General features: G+C 49.2%; 1 protein-coding gene across 6 annotated transcripts in view; it reads left to right on the top strand.

The window, feature by feature from the left end:
• The first annotated feature begins 222 nt into the window (after nucleotides 1–222).
• The window catches only part of sv (paired box protein shaven), a 244,571-nt gene continuing 220,840 nt past the window's right edge, over nucleotides 223–23,953 (top strand). For all 6 annotated transcript variants that reach the window (XM_075687997.1, XM_075687984.1, XM_075687991.1 and 3 more), the window contains exon 1: nucleotides 223–694. In XM_075687997.1, coding sequence (XP_075544112.1) covers nucleotides 675–694 — 20 coding nt within the window. In that variant the 5' untranslated portion in view covers nucleotides 223–674. The remainder of the gene's footprint in view (nucleotides 695–23,953) is intronic.

Here is a 23,953-nt window from a genome sequence, read left to right as displayed (position 1 = left end):
TTCGGCTCGCAGGGGAGCCGCGCGGCTCCCCCATCCCGGTATGGGACGGACCATTCAGGAACGGCACCGGAGGTGACGTCGGCTGCCTCGCCGGCAAATCCGAGAAGCGCTGGCCCCGGGCCGGCCGCCACGACGTCCCCCCCCTCCCTCCTCGGCCAGCGCCAGGGCTTTGCCAAGCGGGGGAAAAAACTTGAAGGCTCCAGAAGAAGACGGCAGGAAAGAGCGGCGGCCGGCCGGACTCAGCTGCGGTCCTTGCAGGGGCACCGAGAGCAAGCGGGCTTCGCCCCTCGGCAGCAGCGGCAGAGAGCCCCCACCCCTGGGCGCGGCGAAGCGTGGCGGGGACCCTCCCAGGGTTCCTCCTCCCTCGGAACCCTTGCCTCGGAGCGCACCACCAGGAGCAGCCAGGTGTCACAGAAGGCCCCGGCGACCCTTTCGGGATGGCAGCGCTCCGGCCCGTACCTCGCGCGGGACCCCCACGAGGGGCCTGAGCCAAGTTCATCGCACGTGGGATTGACGCCGGTGAACCGAAGGGATTCGCGACCCGTGCCCAGCGCCACAATTCTGTGATTGCTACCGCCGCAGTGTGAATCGTGATCGTTTTTCTTTTCTGCGTCGAGAGCAGCAGCTGCGGTGCCTCGTAGCCTGCCAGGACTGTGTGTCGGCTGGTGAACCTCATGGAGAGGCTCATGATGAGGTGAGTGCCTTGGCTATGCCGCTACGGTGATGTTACCTCGGTCGAGCATCCGCAATGACAGCCTCGATGCAGTGTTGCACTGCGACCAATGCGAGCGCTCGTCGAGGAAATAGTAAAGATGTAGTAACACATAGTTACTGCATTTTTACTTATTTTGACTGAACCTCCCTGGAATGAAAGTGGCATTGAGAGTAGTGTTTTAACAGAATGTGTCATTGTACTGTTTGGTTACTATCCACAATTCGTGCACTGCTTTTCCCATTCATAGAACGTTAGCGAGTGTTAGATGGTAGTTTAGCGTATTCTGCCCGTTAACACTGATAGAGAGAGGCTTTGGCAGATGACACATAACAGAGATGTGCACCAAGCTCAATCTTCCATTTAGGAAATAGGTGGTTGCTGTGCTTGGTTCATACTTAGTTTGTGTGAGAACTGCCATTAGCTCTCACATATACTATATGCCTGTCGCAGTTGTTATCTGAAAAAATTCCTTAAATGATCTAGTACAGTCACAGGCACCAATTTGAAGCTATGCGCTCGCCTCCACCCTAAATGAGAGTGTATATATGTGGCGTGCACACGCCACCACTGCTAGCATGTAGGTTGGTTGGCAGTATAGTTACCGTAAACTTGCTTCACTCATGAAGTTTTAAAGATAAAGTTGGATATCGGAAGTGTACATTTGCCTATAATTTCGCTTAGCTCGCCGACTGAAGGAACTGCAGACAAGGAACTGATTTGCAACTTCATAACAGTTGTTGTGGTATAGTGTAATTCATCTACTCATTACGTAACAGCTTCCTTACTCAAGCATGGTGAATTACCTTGTGCCATTAGTAGCAATTTGAGATCATTGTAGTTGCTGTCAGCAGTTTGACCCGTCAGCACGTCTCGAATATTGGAACAGGTAGACCATGCATTTAACGATAGTTTTGATAATCCACGCAAATCTTGTAAACTCGGACACGATCGATTACTACTGTGTGCACACTTATGTCTACGTGCAAGTTTAAAGAAAACTGTAGAGAAATATCGAAAGAAAATGTGTACCATAACAAAAAAAAGCTATACCTTCACGCCTGCTTTCACTTCAGTTGTTATGTTCTGCACGGTCAAAATCGCTGTCACGTGCGTTTTTGCTGAATACACGAAACATCAATCGCTCTTCTATCGCGGGACCGCTTCTCCCTCGTCAGGACGTTTCCCTGCACGAAACAAGGTCAGCCATACTCAACTGAAAGCCTTTTTCTAAAAAAAAAAAAATAAAATAAACTAGATGCACAAGGCACAGTCAAGCTAAAGTATACGCGGGAATCAGTGTCAGCTGGCGGTTAGGCGCACTGCGTGGTTTCCCGGTGACAAGTGACCCAATCCGCCGAGATACACTGCGCTGACGGGCCGAGTTTGGCGTAACCCAGAGCGCGTGACGACAACCGCGTACGCGAACCCAGCATGCATTACAGAACGCGACGCGCATGCAGCGCGCAGCAGCAGCAATGCGGGCCCCCTCCTTCCGTTTGCGCAAAACTGCCGCCGAGTGTCACATTTTGACGCTGAAACGGGTATGAGCTCGGCCGCGCTGAGTCGCGGGACGCGCAGTGAGCGCAGGGCAAGGACATGCGAAGCGAATCCGAGGTGGCCAACGCCTGCGTGGTCGACCCTCCTCTTTATGTGCCGCATGCCGTGAGCTTCCTCTTTACGACGTGACATCTCCGCGAAGTATATACGAGCGCGGAATACGTAAACCGAGAGGGTTGCCTCTCCGCAGACCTGACCTCAGTCTGCTAAGCAGGCAAGCCTGGATTTACGCTCTGGTGGCAGATTCCACTTCGCATACAACAGCGCTCGAAACGAGCGTGTAGTCCGATTACGGACGGAGCGACCTACTATAAACGGACCCCACTGCTGCAAGGGCCGTTTATAGATCCCCTCGCTGTGGAAGCTCGCATGGGAAACTTTGTTTTAGCCCGTTTCCCTGCAGCTGGTCCAGGAGGCTGCCCTGTAAGGCCTACTTGAGCTTTATTTTAATGTACAGCGAAATTGCTCTGCCCCGTAGAAATCCCCCTGACAGGCGAGACAAGTGCAGTGCCCTTCTTTTTTTCTTCCCCTGTTTTTTTTTTTCGATTGATTTATGTGTAGGGGCACAAGTGATCACCGCGCAGGAAGTTGTTTTTTTAAGCCTCTAACTTACCTAACAGGCTCTGCTTTCTAAACACCCTGCGACTATTCATCATTGTGACACGTTCAGTTTCACCCTTGTCGCATAAAATGTGCCTCAATAACAGCTTCTTAAAAGCTACAGGGTTATGTCGCGGAGTGTAAGTGGCTGGAAATGCATGGTTCTTTTCTCCCCGCAATTATGAAACAAGCACGACCAACCGCTCTTGTCCTTTCTGATATTACCACTTTATAGGCATGCATGAATATTGATAGACCTGTTTGCACAAGTATTCTGGTGTTCTTTCACTTAATGGTACTGTTATGTTATCGTTCCTTTTTCTCTCTCTCTCTCTCTTGGGTGCAGTAGCGAATTAACGTAATGAGACTTGATGGATTCCCTATAACTGCACGATTTGATCTGCGTATGCTGAGGCACAGGCAGCATGGGTGGTTATCTCCAAGGCAGATGCCAGTACTTGGACAGTAGTTTTGATTGATTATTCGTCCTAAGAGCCAGGGCCCGTATTCACAGAAGTGTTCTTACGCTATAGAATTGTTCGTAAGAGCAGATGCCAGCAAAGCATGATGTTGCAGCGAGAAAGAGAGAGAAATAGAAGAGATGAAAGGCAGGGAGGTTAACCAGACGCACGTCCAGCTTTCTACCCTGTACTGGGGGAAGGGGTATAGGGACGAAAAGAGAGATTGGGCATATCGTTACCAAAGGCGGCTTATGACTGACAAACAACGCTTGTCAACAGAAGCCTTTTTATAAATTCCGTACCATTTCCTTTACGTCCGTATTTTTGCGAAGAGTGCCTTACCAAATTAGGATGAGATTGACGTATAGCATAGCCGAACTTTATCATAACGCTTCCCATGCAGTAGTCGTGTGGCTTCATGCGCCCAGAGGAGATCATCGCTCTATGGGTGCGTGGGACATACGGTGACATGCCGAGTTCCAGAGGCCTATCGCCCGACCTCTTTTTCTAAATAAAAAAACATTCTCACATAATACAGAAGAGGACAACTCTCTTACCGCTTTCACGTGTCCTGAAGACTATACGCCGCGCCGTAGCTTATATCAGTACAGATTAGGCACAGTTTGCACCAGTCATATTGGCGATGTTTCATTTTGAACTTGTGCGTGTTGTTTACCAAAGCATGCATGTCTTACAGCGTCATATCGGAAGCTGATTCCGCTGGCAAACGTTTAGGAAGCAAGTTGGTTATGGGTCAGTCATGACAAGTCATTGCCACTCGGCTCATGAACTTCTCCTTTTACGCGAGAAACCGTCCCCCATTTTTTTTTCTCTCCTGGGAAATTACGGGATGATGAGAAGCGAGGGGGGGGGAGGGGTAGTTTATCAATTGCGGTATTATTGCACGAGAACCATGGACCACCGCAGGCGAAAGGATGCACCAATTTTGACGTCAACTCCGATGACGGAAGAACCAAACATGCGCGATTTCGTCACCTGGCTGCGTTTTGTTATTAGTACTTTCTTTCCCTAGTGGATGCAATAACGCTTGCTTAGCAATCAGCGTACAGCGTGCACGCATACATGCTCGTGCCTGCTTGAGGTTTCTTGGCTTTGTTTATCCGGACAACACCGAGTATGCGCACTAATGCACAAACGTCGAACGTCCGTGTACAGCTAAACATGCATCCGCCTAAACTGTGCCCGGCAGAGGTCGCACAATGCGCCTGTCTAACCGGCATGCCCAGCACGCGCTACCGATCGGCCGGCGCCTTCCGCAACGCGGCTCCCGAACGCCAGGCGCACGCGCTTAGCACCTCTTGGGACGCGAGACCCAAGCGACCAATTATCGCATTATAAACCGGAGCCCGGAAAAGAAAGAAAGAGAAACACGCCCTGTTGTGCGGTGCGCGAGGGTTCCGCGCGCGAAACACGCAAACGAGAGCAATCGCACAACAAAGGAGGTGCACGCACACACGCCTGCGGTACCGGAACCCCCTCGTCGCCTCTTTAACAAGTGCGGACAAATGAAAGGCTTCCGATAATGGGCGCGAGCGATCCTGCCGGAGCGCCGAATTCCCAAAGGTGCCGAAGATACAACAAGGCGGCGAATCATAATAAGAACAGCAGCGGTTTTATCGGGCGTCAGAATCAGCAAACTATCTAACCCTCTCGGTACGCGATCACGAAGGCTGGCGCATCTTTCCTTGCAGGGCGCGCAGGAGCAGCGGGGAGACGCGCGGGGCGAGGGTGAAGCGAGAGACCAAGCTCTTCGGGCTGGTCGTGCGCGGGGCGCGCGATGTAATGTGATAAGCCACGCCTTTTCAGAGGATGCCTGTCGGCGCGCAGCGAGGCTAAACTGGTAGCCAAAAGCGTGACCATTACATGTCAGATGATAGTCGGCCAAAAGGCGCTTGTCCGTGCTCGGATAGAGTGTGTAATCGCGCGTCGTGAGTTCCCCCGCCTCTCCGGCGCAGGCAGCCTCCGCTCGCGGTCGGCTCCCGCGCGGCGGCATCGCGAAGGAATCGTCTGCCCACGGACTGCTGCTCTCCCCGCCGCACGAGCCAGGCCCCGCGGGGAGGGGTGAGCCGAAAAGGACCAAGAAGAAGAAAAAACATTCATTCACTCTCGGTATTGTTGAGACAGAGGAACGGTCCTCTTCACCCTTGCTTTGCTTATTATTTATTACGTAAAGACATGCGACGTTGAAAGGCGAGATTCAGAACTCTATACATACATGCATCTGAGGATGATTGTAGTGTAAGAAACTGTATACTATTATAGAGGGGCACGCGCGGCAGGAGAGTCCGTGGGCGAGCGAAACGGTGGCAGTGTGAAAGCGTGGTGTGTAAATTTCGGCTAAGACAAGCGCGCTCGATGAAGATACATCCAGTCGATGGCCTCCTTCTCTCCCCCACCCCTCCTTCTTCTTTTTTTTTCTTTCTTTTCTTTTTCCTTTTTTTTTACAGTGCCGGCGTTTACGATGCCTGAAATGGAACAGTGCCAGGGCAAATAGGGCATTTCACGCGAGGTCCAGGGAGCAGTCTTTGCTGTAAAGTATCCAAGTCGTAAAGTCAGCCTTATCAAATCAATTCATCGGCGTCACCCTGGTATTCGAAGCTGAGATAAGCAGACATTGTACGCCCTTGAGCGATTAATTCACCAATTTTTATACCTTTTCAAGAGCTAACTCTCCACAGAGATGAATAGAACCATCTTTCCCGCGAACATATATACACTTGAGGCACACTTTTCACTCTGTGTGTTGTGTACAAGTGCGTGCATTAAGCTCATGTAAACGGTGGGCTTCGGGTACTCTAATACGAAGCGTTGTCAGTCATAAACAATCGTTAATTCCATTTTATTAAGTCAGAACCTCCGAGTCATGCCAGAACACCATCAAGACCACATTGGCAGTGAAGCTTGCTATACAGTTATACTGTAAGCCAAATAATCGTCACGTTCTTGCGCTTATGCACAATTAAAAGATTTCATCAGCACTCAATTAAATTAATTAAATTATGGGGTTTTACGTGCCAAAACCACGATCTGAGAGCCACGCCGTAGTGAGGGACTCCGGAAATTTAGACCACCTGGGGTTCTTTAACATGCACCTAAATATAAGTACATGGGTGTTTTCGCATTTCGCCCCCCATCGAAATGCGGCCGCCATGGCCGGGATTCGATCCGACGACCTCGTTCTGAGCAACTCAACCCCATATTCATCAGCACTTGGTTTGCTTATAGGACAATGGGCAAAGTTGGTGCGCGCGGCAAGTTATGCTCCACTGGGTTAAATTGAGGTTAGGTCTGAGAGAAAACTTTCATTCCTTAGACTCACTTTAGGTTTTGGGTATTACAAAATAAAAAAAGGTGAAAATTGAAGCTTTATAACAACAAGAACAAATTGTCAGTTTTGAATGCAAGGACTCCTTGATTTCGCGAAGGAAAATCCATTTTCATATTCATAGATACTGTTGACATAAACAACTTATGCACATCTTATTTAGAGTCGATATTGCTGAAACTTCTGACAATTGCTTCTTATAGATGCGTTCGCAATATCTCCACCTGATTCATGTGCGAAAGTGGCTTGGCATACCACCCTTATGTCCGCAAGAGAGGATATAGGCCACAAATGAACGTTTGTAGCGTTGGCTATCAATCATCGTTGACAACACACTATATATAAAGAAAAAAAAAACAACTAAAAATGACCGTCGCGACCAAGGACTTCTTCGCACGTTACAGAGCATGTATACCGGCAGTATTTTCCTTTTAGGCGTCGTTCTCGCCGTACGTCACCGTCCGCCGGCAAGCAGAGAGCAAAACAATATGTACAGCTTGGAAGGAAGTTCGGCGCGCAAACCATAAACCACAGGTAGCTTGGACGTGTCATTTATCAAACTCGGAGATGCGGGGGTTGGGGGAGGGGGGGGGGGTGAATCCAGGGAGCCCGTCCATTCCTGCAGAAGCAACGCAACGTAGCATGGGAAACGAAGGCAGCGACACCTATCGCCTTGTTTCAGCCAGGTTTGGTGCCGTCATTCAGCGCGGGGAATATGTGACGATTGAATTGTTTGCCACGAAAATGCATCACGCACCCGCGCCGCTGAGCGACGTGTTTCCAGAAACAACGCCTGTATTATATACAACAAGGCCCGAGTGGATGCTTGCAGAAAGCGAAGATCAACGCGGCGCCGGTTCGGCTCCCTCTGCCTTTGTTGTAAACGCGCATTTGCCCTTTCTTATACCTGAAATTTCTCGCGCCGAACGAGTAGGCGGCAAGCAGACTATATAGGCGTGCAAAACACTTGCACGCAGGCTTCCGCCGCTTCGGGTCGTATTGGGTTCTCATATGCTCTATAAAGCGCGCGAGAAACGATTGCCTCTCCATTACAATAAGAATTCACAGCGATTGTGTACGGCAAGTCCAGTAGGCGCGGAAATCAGGCCGTCAACAGGGGTAACGCGTTCCGAGAGTGACTTTCACATATAGCAACTGTAAATTGGCGGAGAAGTCTGGCAACTTTCCCGACACCCGCCACCATTCACACGGACCGGCGAGCAGCTAACGAACTACATTCTGAATAGATTATAAGTATGAGCCCGGTAAGACACATTACAGTGTTGCTGCTCGTCCGCCTGTCAAACAGCAGAATGCGCACGCAAGCACTATACCGAAAACAGAATAGTACTTCATGTAGAAACATTAGGAAGTGTACGCGTAGAATGAACCGGTACAATGTCCTCTAATTTGTTTCTGGCTCCCGAACATTATCGATGCGTATACATAGCGCTACAACAGTCGCTACAAACCTGTATACATTTATTGCCTTAACTGTCTCGTTCGTGAGTGGAAGTTAGCTGACGGGTTCAGCTTACTTCCCAACAGTATAAAATCACCCGCAGGCTCCCAGTGCTATATACAAGCAACGAAGTTACTGCGCTCACCGATCATGTGCCTTCTTGATAAAGAATGCAAACAACCATGGTGTGGTGTATTCATACGCTAGCCCAATCGTCACATGCTATCGCAGGCACAATGTCTCCCTTCCTCCGCGCGTTGCGAACTATACCGCCTCGGCACCGCGCGGTATATATGGATCATGCACGTGTGTCTTGCGGTCTGACAACAAAATCTGTGGCGCACTTCTCTTTTTTCGTGAGCCGTCTGTTGCATGCGAAGGGTGCGGATTTAAATAAAATAAGTCGTTCTACATTGGAACACTTGTTTTGCGTATATATAAACTGTTACACTGAGCAAGTTTCTTCTGCAGATGCGCTGTCATAAATAACAACGTCAGTAAACGCCACAATTAAGAGCAAGAAACAAGCGCAGCTGCATGTGAACTGGAGCAGGCGTAACTACAGCTTCGACAGCCTGCTTAGCGCATGCATCTTCGTCTCGTAGGTGGCAATAAGTCCGTAGGAACGCCAGCAGAAAACCGTCGCTCAGGGTTAATCCCGCCTTTCGCGCCCCTCGAACTTGTTAAAGCAAGCACCCTTTTAAGCCCGTGCTGAGGTGGGACTGTGCGCGCGGTCCACCCGTACACCGCGCGCCGAATCGAAGGACGTGGCCGCGAGAGACCCGCGAAGCCGAGAGTCCTCGGCACGCGGCAGCCTTTTCGCGGAGCCTCTGGGGTCCCTCCGGAGACGGCGGCCCAAGATAACAGGGTGAGATATGCAAACGAGGCGTCAGTCCGCGACGCGCATGATTGGGTGTCGAAACGAGGACACCCAAGCAGCTTCCTCGTCGCTGCACGCACGCACGAGCCTGCCCGCGTCTCGCCGCCGCTGCGTGCCGCCGCGCGGCGTCGTCGCCCCGCCGCCCCGGTGCATGCATGCACACACGTTCGGCGCGCCAGTTTCCTCGAACAGGCGGTATGCCGGCGCGGGCTGCGCGGCTTTCGTTTCCAATATGGAGGGCGAGCTTCCTCGCCCTGCGTCTCCAGGCAGAGGGACTCATCGCAGTGGCTTACCGGCTATATGGCGTTCTGCCGCTCAGCGCGAGGTCGTGGGTTCGATACTCTCGGGCTGCTGCAGCAGCATTCCGATGGCAGTAGTATATAAATGCAAAGATGCCCATCTACTGCGAATTTGGTGAAGGTTAAACGATCTCAGCTGGTCCAAATTAATCTGAATCACCTGCTACGTCGTCCCTCCTTAGAAGAGGTGCAACTTTGGCACGTAAAACCCCAGCAATCAATCATCAATCCACAGTCGCATGACATTGGCATCTAGGGCCCTGGCGACACCTGCAGCCCTCGAACCACCTGTCTTGTGTCTGTAGTTAACAGCCAGCCGGTGAGGAAGGCGTAGACAATGTCGCAGACGTCACGCTTTTCTCACGCAGCAGTGACGGTGAAGAATCTGTTAGTGAATGCCAGCACTGTAAATCTCGAATCTAACTCGTTGTTGAGAGAACTGGTGCCTAGGAAAACAAGCAACACTCAAAGAACAACGACAGCGGCGAGATCAATCGTCGCTCTTATTTAACGGGTCGAGCCTCGTCCACTATTTATACGTATGTATAACGGTACATTCCAGAATAATCTCTAGCGCTCGCCTACATCCAAGTATGTGAAGCAGCATTCGCGTCGCGCCGCACTCTGATTAGATAAGACTCTTTCGTTACAAAATCCGCGGCCACATCTGAGAATTTCCGGATACAGGAATTTTCGGCGCGTCTTTCGCCGAGTAACAAATCGAAAGCAGTGGCAATCGGGTCAAATACCATCACCATGAAAAAGAAAAGCAATGTGCACTAGTGCTACCATAAACTATAAACTGAACTTAACGTTCTAGTGTGACGGTGTAGAAAGAGTCTGCATTTGAATGTACGCTACTTATAGAACGACTAAGAGAAGTAATCGCCTGTATTTGTCGAAATATTTCCAGGAGATGCTATACATATCTCAGAATCTATCTGGGAAACAATGTTTCGGTCATGTAAGACTTGCACTGTGAGGTGCGACATTTATTTATACTTTGCCAGCGCCAACAGCACTAGTAATAATAAGCGTTGTGCGGCTAAACGCATGTATGTAACGTATCACGCGCACTGCCACCGCTGTGACGCCTTTCCGGTGCACAACGCTGGCCGGATATGAGCCTATACGCATCTCCCGAAGTTATGACGTGTATCCATGAGTATGCGTCATGCAGTGCGGCATTCGGCGGTCGCCGCCGATGAGGCAATTACTCGAGCGTCATCATCGCTGTATTGGAAAGCATCTACACATAAGCAGACGCCGCCGCCATGGCAGTGCTCGTGGCTATAGTATACGTGCACGCTCCCGGGCACGCAACACAACCCCGAGCTGCGCAAAATTCGGCATAATCGAGCGGCGCCAGCGTTGTCGGGAAAGGAGGAGAAGAAATAGAAGGAAAGACATGCAGGTTATCCAGTTATCAGACCGGCTGGCTACCCTGTTCTGGGGAAAAGGGGTAAGGGGAATAAAAGATAATGGAAACGAGATATTACAAAAATCAAAAAAGGAGAAAGAAAGGGTGAAAAGAAAGGAAAATACGTCACTGCTTAAATTATGTCTCTAAGACCAGTCCTCCGCGCAACAACGGAACAACGCTTTCAAAGCCTTCTGTGCTGAGGACGGTCTCGGCCATTGTCCCAGGACCTCTTCCTCGGTCGGGAAAGAGCCACCAGTTAGGACACTATGCTGCGACAAGGTGGTGAGCCGAGCTATAGTTGGTCAAAGTTCGTGTTGAGCAGACCTTGAAGCCCACCGCGGAGGGAACATAGGCAAAATATCACAGGAAAAGAAACAGGACAGCACTAGGACACTATACAGCTGCTACGAATCTGGAACGTCACCGGAAAACGCCTGAAGCCTCTTCAGCGAACATTATGCTTCTCCGTCGCCTAATGCGTACATAGTTGTTGTAGATGGTTTTCTTTCTTTTTATCTTTCTTGTTTTCTTCCGATATCCATCTCGTTTTCTCTGAATCCTTCCTCCCATCCACATACCACCTTTCTGGCCGCTGCTCAGGTGTAAAGCCTCAAGACTATATACAGTTACAACGCTGCCAGCAGAATGTTCTTTTTTTTTTCTTTTTACTTTGTGCTTACTTTTTGTTGCAGAAAATATAACAACCACTTAGTATCACGGCGGAAGTTTGACGACATTAAATACGATTATGCTGACTAGCGCACCAAGTATCTGCATAGATACGACGATATAAGCATTTTCATTTTTTTTAACATGAATTATCTGTTATACATGTAACAACCACTATATATGGGTGAACTAACACACACACACACAGCACAAGCACAAGTTGCTGTCTTGCCGAATAGCTCGAACTTAGAAAAAAAGAAGTCAATTACGCCTATATGAGCCCGATCGGTGGGTTCAAAACTCGGTCCCCCGACCACAGCCCCATGCTCTGACGATTAGGGCCCGGCCGCACGTATACGGCTACCGTACCAACCCAAACTAGCTGTTTGACATGATTGCAGCAAGAGTCACGTTTCGATGACGGGCGCGCGAGGGCGCATGCGCGCGCCAGTTTTCTTTGCACCACAGCCGCTGAAATGGAATGGACAAATATATAGCATTTGGCTATATAACCACTGCCCTAAAGCAATGTTTCGCATAAATTCCCAAATGTGCCGTCGGCGTCACCCTTGTGTAGAGCGCGGGGACGGCGGGCTCCGGGGCGCTCCTGCACTGTACAATAATTTACACCCTTAAAAGTGAAAAAAGGTGTAACTGTGTCTATAACTCACACTATTAGGGCGTGATTTATATAACCTACACCATAAGGGTGTGAGGTATAGACGCATTTACACCCTTTCTTGCAGTTTTAAGGGTGTAAATTATTTTACAGCGTGAGGCAGCCAGCGACGTCCAATGCTAACTGCTGGGCGCGTTTGGGCCCAGCAACTACATACCGTGAGATGCTGCTGCAGCTATAGCTCCTGAGCGCACCGGCAGCCGCTGTCCCCGCGCTCTACACAAGGGTGACGCCGATTGAACATCGGATCTGCATTTTTCTTTCTTTTTTTTTCCCCTTTCCACGCGCACTCGATTTGTTTAGTTTATTGTCGAAATTCGCTAGCGCCTTCTTTTCAACTGGTTCTTTGGTTCGAGATATTTAAGCCTTTAACGGTGCAGGAACAGTTCGTGAAAAACTTGGGTGTCGCTCAACCGTCCTGACGACAGTGGTCGTGCGAGAAACGGCTTGTATATCCGATCCCGGAAGGCAATGCATTCGCCAGTTTCTGATGTGCATGCGTTGGAAAATAAGAAGCGTTAACCTGGCGTCCACGTATTTTCGTATTTGTTGCCTTAGAGAGAGAAAGCAACTGCAGAAAGCTGGATTTTGACCTATGAATGGCCTCGCTCTTTTTACAAAAATATCGCTGAAAATTCTTAAGTTTCACAAAATTGAAGCATCGAGTTTAGAAATCTGTAATTCAGCCCCAAAAACATACATCGCTGTTCTGAAAACTGCATCCGTCAGAACATAGACGAGGAGAAGATCGATATATGCGTTTACCGTTGATATGAAATTGTTGCGGTGTTCGCGAGTGTTTCACAAAAGTCCAACTCATAAATTAGTGGTACATTGCAGATACGGCACATTACGCACCAATCTTGCCCGCTTTAGATGTATTAATAGAGGCAGTTTACAGAATTGTGAGATCTTTATTTATTACTGAGTTACCGAGTTGGAAACTTCGCATTTGAGTTATTGTTCGTTTTTGTTTTCTTTCTTTCTCATCAATTTGGAATATTTAACATATTTTGTAAAAGATTGACGGCCTAAAAGGAAGTGTCTTGCTACAGTCACTAGATTTTTAACTTTTTCTTTTGAATTCAACAAACCTCATAAAATTCGGTGCAAGTGAATGATGAGAAAAAGGATTTCCCCGTTCCCATGTACTTAAGATAGGAGCTTCTGAGCTATAAACTTTCCTATTAACTGCAGACATTAAGGTTTTGGCAGGTCTGTAAGGTTTACCATAGAGTTTCACACACACATAAAATAAATAAAACATAAATCTCTACTGCAGCCGTTAGCCCACCATGAGAACAGCGGGAAATACAGGTTTCGTATTGGAGCTTCATTGTAAGATAATTTACACCCTTAAAAGTGAAAGAAGGGTGTAACTGTGTCTATAACTCACAGTCTTAAAGCGTCAGTTATATAAATCACCCCCTAAGGGTGTGAGTTATAGACACATTTACACCCTTTTTCACATTTAAGGTCGTAAATTATTTTACACTGTTGTTGATTCGTGTGCCAATCCGAAGCTTCTAGAGTACTGGCGGGAAATATTACACAAATGATCACGCAGGATTGCCTTAAATAGATTTCGCCGTTAAAAGGATATTCAAGAAGCTGGAGCTGTATAGAATCTTTGTGCGGTAAGCCTCCAGCAAAGCTGAACCGACCGCTCGCTCTTTCTATACTATCCCTCGATGGTCGATGCGTCACTGTACCCAGTACCACATTTTCTTCTAGGTGATATTTAATAACACTACGACGCATACATTCGTAATTTCGATGCAAGCAAGATCCGCGCGACTCTCGTATACAGTGGCGTTGTGGCTTATTGCGGTTGAAAACAACCCTGCGGCGCGTCGCCCTAGCGCTGCGGTTGCCGACTATATACGTCCTTGAATACTTACACGTCTAGCCGCAATACATTCTACGTCAGAACAAAGCCGAAATTATTTCTTGGATTTGTTAACACCATAAATAGCTGCATACACTTCGAACACCGAGGAAGCTCAGCAGACATCGCTCTCTGACGCCGACTGTATATGCAGAGGGCATTGCAGAACAACGAAAACAAAAGGTAGAATGAGTGCATAGTTTGGGCTAGAGTTTGTGTAATAGATTTACTGCGACCCACAGCGCTGAAGCAACCCGGAAAAAAAAGAGAGAAGAAGGGCGGGGGGGGGGGGGCGCAGCGCACCGTCTTTGTCGATATTTCTTGTCCGCGTCGTTTAAGCGATGTATGCATGGTCGCAATAAGGGGTACTAGTCGTCCTTCACAGCATCGGTCGACCAGAACTTTCCTGTTATACTTACGTGAGAGCATGACTTTTTAGGTGGCGATACCCTCTCGTAGTCAGTGGTCGACCATGTTTTAAACTGAACCTCTGTAAAGTTTATTTAGGGAATTTCGGCGTTATCAGAGCTTTTGAAATTTTTCACATGTGGGCTTTTTCTATACTGTCTCAGTGTTTCAGAAATAGTCAGAGAGAGAGAGAGAGAGCAAGAACAGGAAAGGGCAGGGAAGTCAACCAGACGAGCACCGGGTTTTGCTGCACTACTCTGGGGGTGAGGGAAAGCGGAATTGGAAGAGGAAGAGAGCGAGCACTGAGTGCGTGTGGGAGGGTGCACATGGACACCGTTTATAAAACGGTCTGTTAAGCCGGTGGACCTCAAATAGTCTACTCGTGTTCTAGTGTACTAGAAGGGTGTGGCCACGGTCCGAGTATCTTTGACTCGGAGAACGGTCTTGAATTCAATCGGTTTAAAGTTGTCTTCAAAGAGAGACGTTGTACGTCGTAGCGAGGGCAGGTACACAATAGGTGCTCGATGGTTTCCTCGCACCTACAAGAGTCGCACATCGCGCTCTCGGCCATTCCCATACGATAGGAGTATATAGGCGTTCGTGAACGCCGCCTCTAGCCACATGCGGCACAGCAAGGTTGTTTCGCCGCGGTAAAGGCTAAATGGCAGTTGTAGCAGTAGCATCTAGTTCATGTAATCTAATTTATGTAGCTAGATTATGTAGGTCTAGTTTGTGCAATTGACAATTGAAGCGTCTGAGTGCTCTAGGATCGATGACAGCTTTCACTTCAGGTAGGAACGGTTGCTTGGATGACGACGTCGTACCAAGGCAGGAAGAGCTCGAATTGTGCTTTCTACAGAAGTAAAATGTATAAGCTGTAGCCGTATTAGAATTTGCGATATCTAAAGTTTATCTCAATATTTTTGTTTACTCCTAACAGCGAATTTTTGTAGGCCTATTTTTGTAGGCCCATAAGTTGATGTTGTTTATCTCTGAATGCTCCATAAATTCATTCTGTCAGGACTGAAAGGACAATAAATCCAACTGTCCGTTCTCCCACATGCCCTCTCTTGTAAACACCTCCACGGCAACGCCCCAACGACTATGGAGGGCCTTGATCTCGCTTTTAAAAAACGAAAAAGTGAAAGATAAAGCTTATCTTATTGCCTTCAATAAGAAAGTAATCAACAAAATTAGCGTAGAGGCTTGGACGAGTTTGTCGTGGTTCATAACGGCGGTGCTTGGGTAGCGCACGAAAGTAGGAAATGAAGGACAGAAACCAGTTAAGAGCGCTCTTTGTTCGCCTCTGTCCTTCCTTTCCTACTTTCGTGCGCTGCCCAAACACCGCCGCTATGATCAACAAAAGCTTTCAGATTGTTGAAAGACAAGTAGTGAAGCGCATTCATGGGTCATCATCATCATCCAAATCATGTTTATGTCCCTCATGACTCTTGCATTCACAGGTGCTAAACATGTAAGAAGGCAAAGGCCAACATTTGGGGTTATAGGACGGTATAGGAGGGACAAGCAAATAAAGTTTACAATGGTTGGTTGAGTTACGTTTGCACGGCAAGGTCGTTGTCGGGATGAATGAATCCATGACGGTATTTTGATCATTTTTGATCATTTTCTTTCTACATAGAGTGAAGCTCCTCACAGTAAACGCGCGCGCACAGAGAGCGCAGTGTTCATTGTTCGGCTCCTGCTGGGTGTTATCCAGTCGAACACTCCCTCCATGTTTCACGTATATACCACTGCTGACGATGAAGAACGTGCTTTGAGCGTTGTGTTAGCTTGTTAATTGTTTGGGAGTGTTGCGATATTTCTAAGTTTATACAGTAGATCATAATCATTCGAAAATCATTTCTCTTCAACTCCACGGCGTACGGAAAGCAAACGTAGCGTGTGCCAAATGCCCAGAGCCAGCGCTTACCATATATGCCGCGAAGTGCCGAGTATCAACAAAGTGCTTTGTATATATTATACAGTGCAAGAACCTTGCATAGATGAGATGTTTCCTTCTCCGAAAATTTCAGTTTCCAGGACCTCAATCCTATTCTACTGATCTTTGAGTCATGACCATGTGTAGCCTGTTGGTACATAAACTGCATCCTTACTTCTAATTCACCATCAGATGCTACAACCATCGATTATTTATAATCTGGGAGCACGAGAACATTCAGAGAAACACGCGGATCAATTAAAAAACGCAAGCATGAGACAAGTAAGAAAAATTAACACAGAAAAAAATCTAGCCAAAGTAGCCTAACCGTAATCTTCGATACACTGCAACGGTGGTCAAAGCGTAATTTTCACTAAGACGCTTTTTCCGTGCATCTTTCTCCGTGGGCAATAACTTATCTCCGGGTTTAACGTCCCAGGTCAGCCTCTGAAGAGATCCCTGCATGCGTCCATGACCAGTCCCTTTGATCTGCTTCTTTTCCCGCACTCCCAACCAGGCTATACGCTGAAGGCGCACTTCGCACCATTCGTGATGATAGCGCGTTTTGTCTACGTGCCCAGACGCTTTCCGCGCCTCGCCGCGAGCAGATGGACGCGCGTGACCGTGCCACAGCCACGGGGCCATCGACTGTATCGGCGATGCCCTCCCCTGCATAGACACACACGCACGCACACTAGTCGGCCGAAACGCGGTGCGGAGTAGCTCGCGTCTCGTCCCCGGCGAAAAGCCCATTAATTTACACGCGCACGTTCGTAACAGTAGCGAGCCGATAATTTAATCCGCAATAATTGCCCAGAAAAACACCGCGCGCCACGCAAACCGCGTTGGGCCGCGTATGCGCGCCGTCCCTCCGCGCAAGGGGTCCGAAGAATCGCGGGCCGACGGACGCGTATAGCGGCGCGCGGAGTCCGGCGCGCGGCTCTAACAAGATTAACGGGCCGTATCGGCAGGGCCGGCTACCCGATAACGATGCGCCATCATTTATGGCGCGCCGATTCGTGTTCCAGCCACGTGACTCGGCGAAAGGCGTCGGGAGGGAGAGCAGCAGGCGCGAAAGAGGAGCCAGCAGCAACGCCGCAAGTGCCGCGTCTTTGGGCCGTACGTCTTGCGCGAACAAACGCATACGCGCGCACGCCGACTGCAACGGTCCTCTCGTACACGGCGCGCAACAGCCGGTCGCTCTGCCAGATGATGACAGCAGTGGCGGCGGCGGGAGTCGTTGAGGAAGAGCCCCCTCTTCATCCCTCCGCATCGCAGGTGCTTCTCACTTCCCCGGCTGCGTTTCTTTTCATTATTATTTTTTTATTCCCAATCTGTTTTGTACATGCCCCGCGTTGGGCCCCCTTGGCTGCTTCGCGAATGCACACACACACGCATGCATCGTTGAGCTGACCTGCCTCGAGCGAAAACGCTCTATCGGTCCACGGCTCTCCCCGGCACAGGGCGGGCGTTAAGACAACGGTCACCCCTCATCGAATGCGCATGGAGAGGGCGGTGGGAAGAGCGAGAAGAGAGACACGCGATCCGTGCCATCGCACAGCAACCGCGGTGGCAACCTGCATGCGTGCGCACCGGAATACAACGCCATCGCGTGCATTAATGGCAGCTGCAGTCACTTCTCCGTTTACTCCGGGGGAGGGGTGGGGGGGGGGGGGGTCCTATTGCATTTAGTCCCGTTCGAGTTTCAGAGAGAGGACCGGGTCGTCAGAGGTCAGCTGTTTGTGGGTGAAGGACAACGTAATTGCCGAGCGCTAAAGGTTAATGTCCTACGCTACCCGTTTTCGTGCATAGCGGTGCTTTCGACTTGGAGGTATGGGGAAAAAGGACATCCTCACACGGGGACACTTCGGCGCACTATACGCCTCAGTTGCAGGTATAGTACACGCTCAACTAAACCGCGCCGCTTTCTTTATGTTTGTATCGTTTGTTCATTTGCCTGTTTTTCCCTGGTATCTGCTCGAAGATCCCGGCTTGGCCCATTTATTGTTAGTAATAAAAAAAAGCTTATTTAGGCAGGGTATTACGGAGGTTATCCAAGCGTTGAGCAGCATAGTTTCGCTTTTTCATATCCGTAACTTTGCTTTAACGCGCATTCCACAATCGTCCCGCATATACATACGGACGTTGAAGAAGGCGAAATATTAACAAAAAATGCTTTGTAAAACAAAACAATCACGAAGGTTGAGTCAGCGGTAAAGCACTGGCCCTAAAGCTAAAGCAGTTCACCATAGACGCATGTCGAAGCCCCTTTCCAATACGGCCAGGATACGGTAGTAGCACAACAGCGTTGCAGTGAGAGGACTGTGTGCATCGTATGTAAGGCGAAGTGCATATCGACTTACCGCGATAGATTTGATGAACAGAGTGCTGCTTGGTATACTGTGCCATGCACTTGCGAGGCGACTGAAATGAGACTTCACACACACACACACACACACACACACACACACACACACACACACACACACACACACACACATATATATATATATATATATATATATATATATATATATATATATATATATATATATATATATATATATATATATATATAGTGTATTTTGACACAGCGGCTCTAAACATACCCATGAGGTAGCGCTGAATTCAAAACATGTTTGTCTCTTTGTCTGCATGATGAAGAAAAATATCTAGGTAAAGCTCGCAGGAAGATCTTTCTTTCTATCTTCTTTTTTTTTCTTTTTTCAGGGCAAAGGCCTACTTGCGCAGAAGGCATGGTTTCTTTTTGCTTCGGTTGCGGCGTTATTACTCCGGGTAATCTCAACTCGTTTCCAGGAGCGAGAACTGTCCCGAGCAGTTCTGCAGACACCGCCCTCTTAATTCAACCTACTTCGTATATACTTACACTGGATTCCCGCCGCACACTGTGCAACCCATGGCCTCGGGCGTAATGCGCCGCGTAAAAAAGAGCCAGTCTTGGGCAAAGAAATGCGGAGATGCTGCGGTGGTGGTGAATGATCTGATCACATGTGACATGCTCAGCGAAACGAACACAGAGATGACGATATGCCGCGCACCGTAGTCATTTTCGGTCGCGTACACTCACAGTGAGGCGAACTGAATCGGAACTTCTGTTCACTATTTGAGACTTCCATTCACTTATAACTACACCTGAGACAGCTCGATGCTGGTATCGTAGCACGCACAGTAGAGTGTGCTATACACTGTATGCCAGGCCTCGTGGCAGCCGTGCGCAACAGGCGCATGTCGGCCGCACTGATTCATCATCTAAGCAGGCGGGAACCGCACGCCGGGCAAGAGGGGAAAAAATGCGGCTCGGGGAAAGATCTCTGCGAAAACAGCTCCACGCGCTACGCGGTGCGGTTGCAGCACCCGAGCAACAATAACACGTCTTCAGGGTGGTCCGGCAGAGAGTCGCAAAGGAGACGGCGCAATTATTGGCGTCTCGGGGATTTCACTTCCGACCAGACCACGCTCGCGCGATGGGGGGAAGAAAACGAATAAGAGTAAGGGAGAATAGGAGAGCTAAAAAAAAAGAAAAAACAGTCGGCAAGAAAGAAAGAAAACTGGTTTATTGGGGCCGCTCCTCTGAACACTCGTCGATCGCCGCGGCGGACTAGCTGCAACAACAGCACAGCAGCGCTGTGTCGGCTCTGGCGGCGGCCGGAGGAGTATATCAGCGACCAGCTCGTGCCACGTGCGGCGTTGTGGTCTGATCGGCGGCCCATATCGCCCCCTTGTATCAGCGCGCGGGGAGGGAGCCGTTAATGAGCTCCCGTGGGCCCCGCCACCCGCGAGAGAATCCCCCCCCCCCCCCGCGGCGCTCGTTGAAGCGTCAGTGCGCTTCTTGGCGGGAAGCTCGTGCATGCACGCTATATACATAACAGCGGTCAGGAAGATGTTTATGCCGCCTTCCCGAACTTGTATAGACGCAGGATACATAATCAGTCCGGCCGGGAACACGGACGCACGCAAGTCATGTCGGCTAGCCCAGCTACCGTTCTTTAATAGATCGAGGTGGCCACCGGTATTGCACCGTATCGGACATCGTTCATAGATCGCGGGCTCAATGAGTGCCGCCGCCCCCCTGAACAGCGCTGCTGGGCGTAAGCTTTCTTCTTTCTTTCTTTTTTTTTTCTTTTTTAGCTGAAGGCGAGCACTTGTAAAAAATGGTACACTGAGCTTTCGGCACTTACAAATGCGGCCACCTATTTTATGCTCTCTTGTCGGGGCTTCTTGCGCGAGTCGCCTACAGGGGCGATTTATTTACCTGAAATGTATGTGCACAGGATTGGGGTGCTCCGACGCAATCGTGTGCGTCACGGCGAGCAAGGTTCACCGGGATGTCCCTTCCGCCGTGGTCTCTTGGCTGAAATTATAAGTTGCCCGGTTGCCCGGAAATGATTGTGAAAGGACCATTGCAACTTACAGCCAGTCTTTACAGATCCTTACACACCGTCCGAACTCTTGGTGCGACGTGTATCTACAGGAGCGCCGTGCAGCACGCAAATCTAACGTTCTTCCCTACGCGCTTTTTTTTTTACGCGACTCCGTTAGAAAATAAATAATTTGCAGCTAAAGGTGCCCGCTGCCCTTTTACGTCAAGGACCTGTCCCGTACGCCAATTTCAATTTCCTCCAAGCGCAAGAAGAGATCGCGGGAAGCGTGTAGACGAAAATGTCGTTTCCTTGTCGAGCGCAGATCCGTTTTTGTCCGAATCGATCCATTCGTCCCACTGGCACCCTTGACTGCATGCTGTCGGCACCGTGGTACACACTTGCACACCACTGTGCGTTCCTTCGAAGCCGCGCGCGCTGTGACAAAGGTCTGCGCACGCTCTTGAATATTCATGCACGACATCTCACGAAGCGCTTGCTTGCACGAGAGGCGGCGTTGACGTGCATGTGCACGCGCGGCAACGACTTGTGTAAGGAACTCCCCACCTACAGCCCGTTGCGCCTTCATTTCCGCGGAGACAATGCCTTCAAATTGCCACGCACGCGCCCGCGCACGCGCACACACGCGGCGGCCCTCGCTTGTTTGTCCCCGGGTCCCCCCCCCCCCTCCCCACTCCTTTGCTGGTTCTCTTCTCTAGCGCGTGCGCACGTCTCCGCAAAGAACACGGAGCGGACAGCCACGCAACGGTGTGTCATTGTTGAACAAAGAAGAAAGCGCGAGCTCGCTTATTATGAGAAATGACGGCCGAAGAAAAAGTCGCCGCGGAGTCAAAAACCCGCCGAACGCCACGAAGAGCACCGCAACTCGGAGGAGCGTATATAGAACATACGTATGCGTGGCTCTCGGCGATATAACATTTTCTGCTTGGTTCTTCTGTTTTATTGTTATTATTTTTTTACATTGGTTGTCCGCTCCCGTGATGTTCTACAGGCGCCATATATATATATATATATATATATATATATATGCGCCCTACGCGGGTGGTTTATTTGTTTGTCGTTTTTCCAGCACTGCTATATACTTACTGTTCGTTCCTCAGCTATGGTACCACGCACAACAGGGTCATAAACAGGGGCCCTATAATGTAAAACTATTCCAATATGTTTCTATTCCAAACTCCTGACGTCAAATTTGCGTAACCGCCGACGCAAGCACCGGGCGGTCACCCGCGGGGTTGTCTGTACAGACCAATCAAACGCTCTCCTCGCTCATAGGAGGTCACTTTTGTTTGCTTGAAAAACGAATAACGTTGCCTAAACTGAGCGGCTTGTCGTATCTAATTGGCTGACAAGAGGCGAGGAGAACGCTCAAGTTGAGAGGGATTCACTGGGGCAGAGCCAGTGCACTGAAAATCGATAACCGGATGAAGAGGGTGGTGCCGGCTTGCGCGATTGGTCGGCTTTCCCTTGCTTAGCTTGTGGCGGCTGGTCGAAAATCACGGCGGCATGCAATGGAAGCTTAAGAATGACGCTAAAGCTGACCCTCAGCAAAGAAGAGTTGGCAGAATGGCGTGGTAAACGTGCCGAAAGGGCTCGAAAACCTTACACGGCCACGCAAGGTTTATACATCCATGCTTTCCGGCAGGTGCGAGTCGCTAGATCGGCGGCAGCCATCTTTTATTCCTTTCGGAACGGGGCAGCCTACGGCTATTCCGAAGAAATTTCCCTTTCTTTCGCCATATTAATGCATCTTTATCGCATACACGTCACTTTGACGCGGTGAGTTTGTGCGGTTTTGTGACGTCGCGTGACAGGCAGGTGAAGTGGGTGCAGCCCGAAAACTTTTTACCCATAGCCGACGGCTAATGGCGAAAAGGGGTCGAATCAGAAATAACTGCTTTTCTTTTTTCTGTCAAATCATGCATAATCAGTGTATACACATCATATCAGATGGGGAGGTATCGCGGTTTTCGTGACGTCGCGTGACAGACAGATGAAGTGGGCGTGGTAGAAAAAAGTTTTTGATCAATCGTGCAGGGCTGATAGCAGAATTGGAATAGAAAAGTTTGGAATAGCTTTACGTTATAGCGCCCCTGGCTGCTCAATTTGCGCAAAACATCGTTCGGGTGACTCCCACCAACGCAGTTGCACTTATATCGCCGAGCTATTGCCACATTACAACATTCTGTAGAAATACCGAAGGTCCAAGCACTATATCAACAAACTTCATCGTTTCTTCCGGCTCTTAACTCATTTACTGCGACAGCACGCTGTCAAGGCCAACACGTGACGTCATTATGATGTGACGTCACATCCCGAATGGCAACTTCCTTGGGATACAATATATTGCCTGCTGTGGCCTCTCAAATACGTGCACGGACGCCGCCCCTTTCAGAGTCTTACGATGGCATGCGAAAAACGCCGCACAAGTCGTCACGCTGCCAAAGCGTTGTGATAAAGCGCGTTCGCGTGCAATATGCATTCTTGAAGAAGTGGACGGTTCTCCGTTACGGTCATGCATACGGCTTTTCCACAAAACATGTTTATGAGGAATGTGACTTTGAATTAGAATGGTCGAGTATACCTATCTCGGTGAGGGGCTTATATCCTTGCCATCCTTGAAATGCATACACTTTTGAACAACTCCCTGAAAATGTGAACTAAAGCGTGCGCTTTATGGTGGCCCATGAGTGTGTGATATAGTGAAATGGTATAGCGCGAGTCGTAATTGAGTCATTGCTTGATATCGTCAATTATTATGAGTGTCATTAGTTTATCAGGTGATGCTTCTCGTTGCTGTAATATTGCGTACTATAATAAATGCCACGAAAAAAAAAGAAAAACAAAACAGAATGCTACGAAACAGCGCAGTGATTTTCGCGTACGTCGCCCTCTCAGACACACATTCCCGCGAGCGCATGAGTTCGATCCCCTTTGGCGATTTGAGGTCGGGTTTCTTTTTTTTATTTCGATTTTATTTTTTCGCCGTATGGCGAAGACGAAGCTGTGGATGAAGAGGCAGGCTGACAAACAACGACAGGATAACAACAATGCGTGACAGGAGGGACGGACGGACATTGCACAACCAATTTACTGCTTTCGCAGGAAAAGAAACTCTGTATTCTTCTACCTTTCCCAAATCCGTGCTATCATATTCGCGTATATGCAGGCGCAGCTTCTTGGGGCCTAAATCATCAAGTGAGACGACTGGTCCGCGCGCGTCG

Source organism: Dermacentor variabilis, chromosome 1, assembly GCF_050947875.1.
Source record: "Dermacentor variabilis isolate Ectoservices chromosome 1, ASM5094787v1, whole genome shotgun sequence".
Classification (NCBI taxonomy): Eukaryota; Metazoa; Arthropoda; class Arachnida; order Ixodida; family Ixodidae; genus Dermacentor; species Dermacentor variabilis.
Note: the sequence above shows the minus strand (reverse complement) of the source record. Positions and strands in the feature narration are given on the sequence as shown.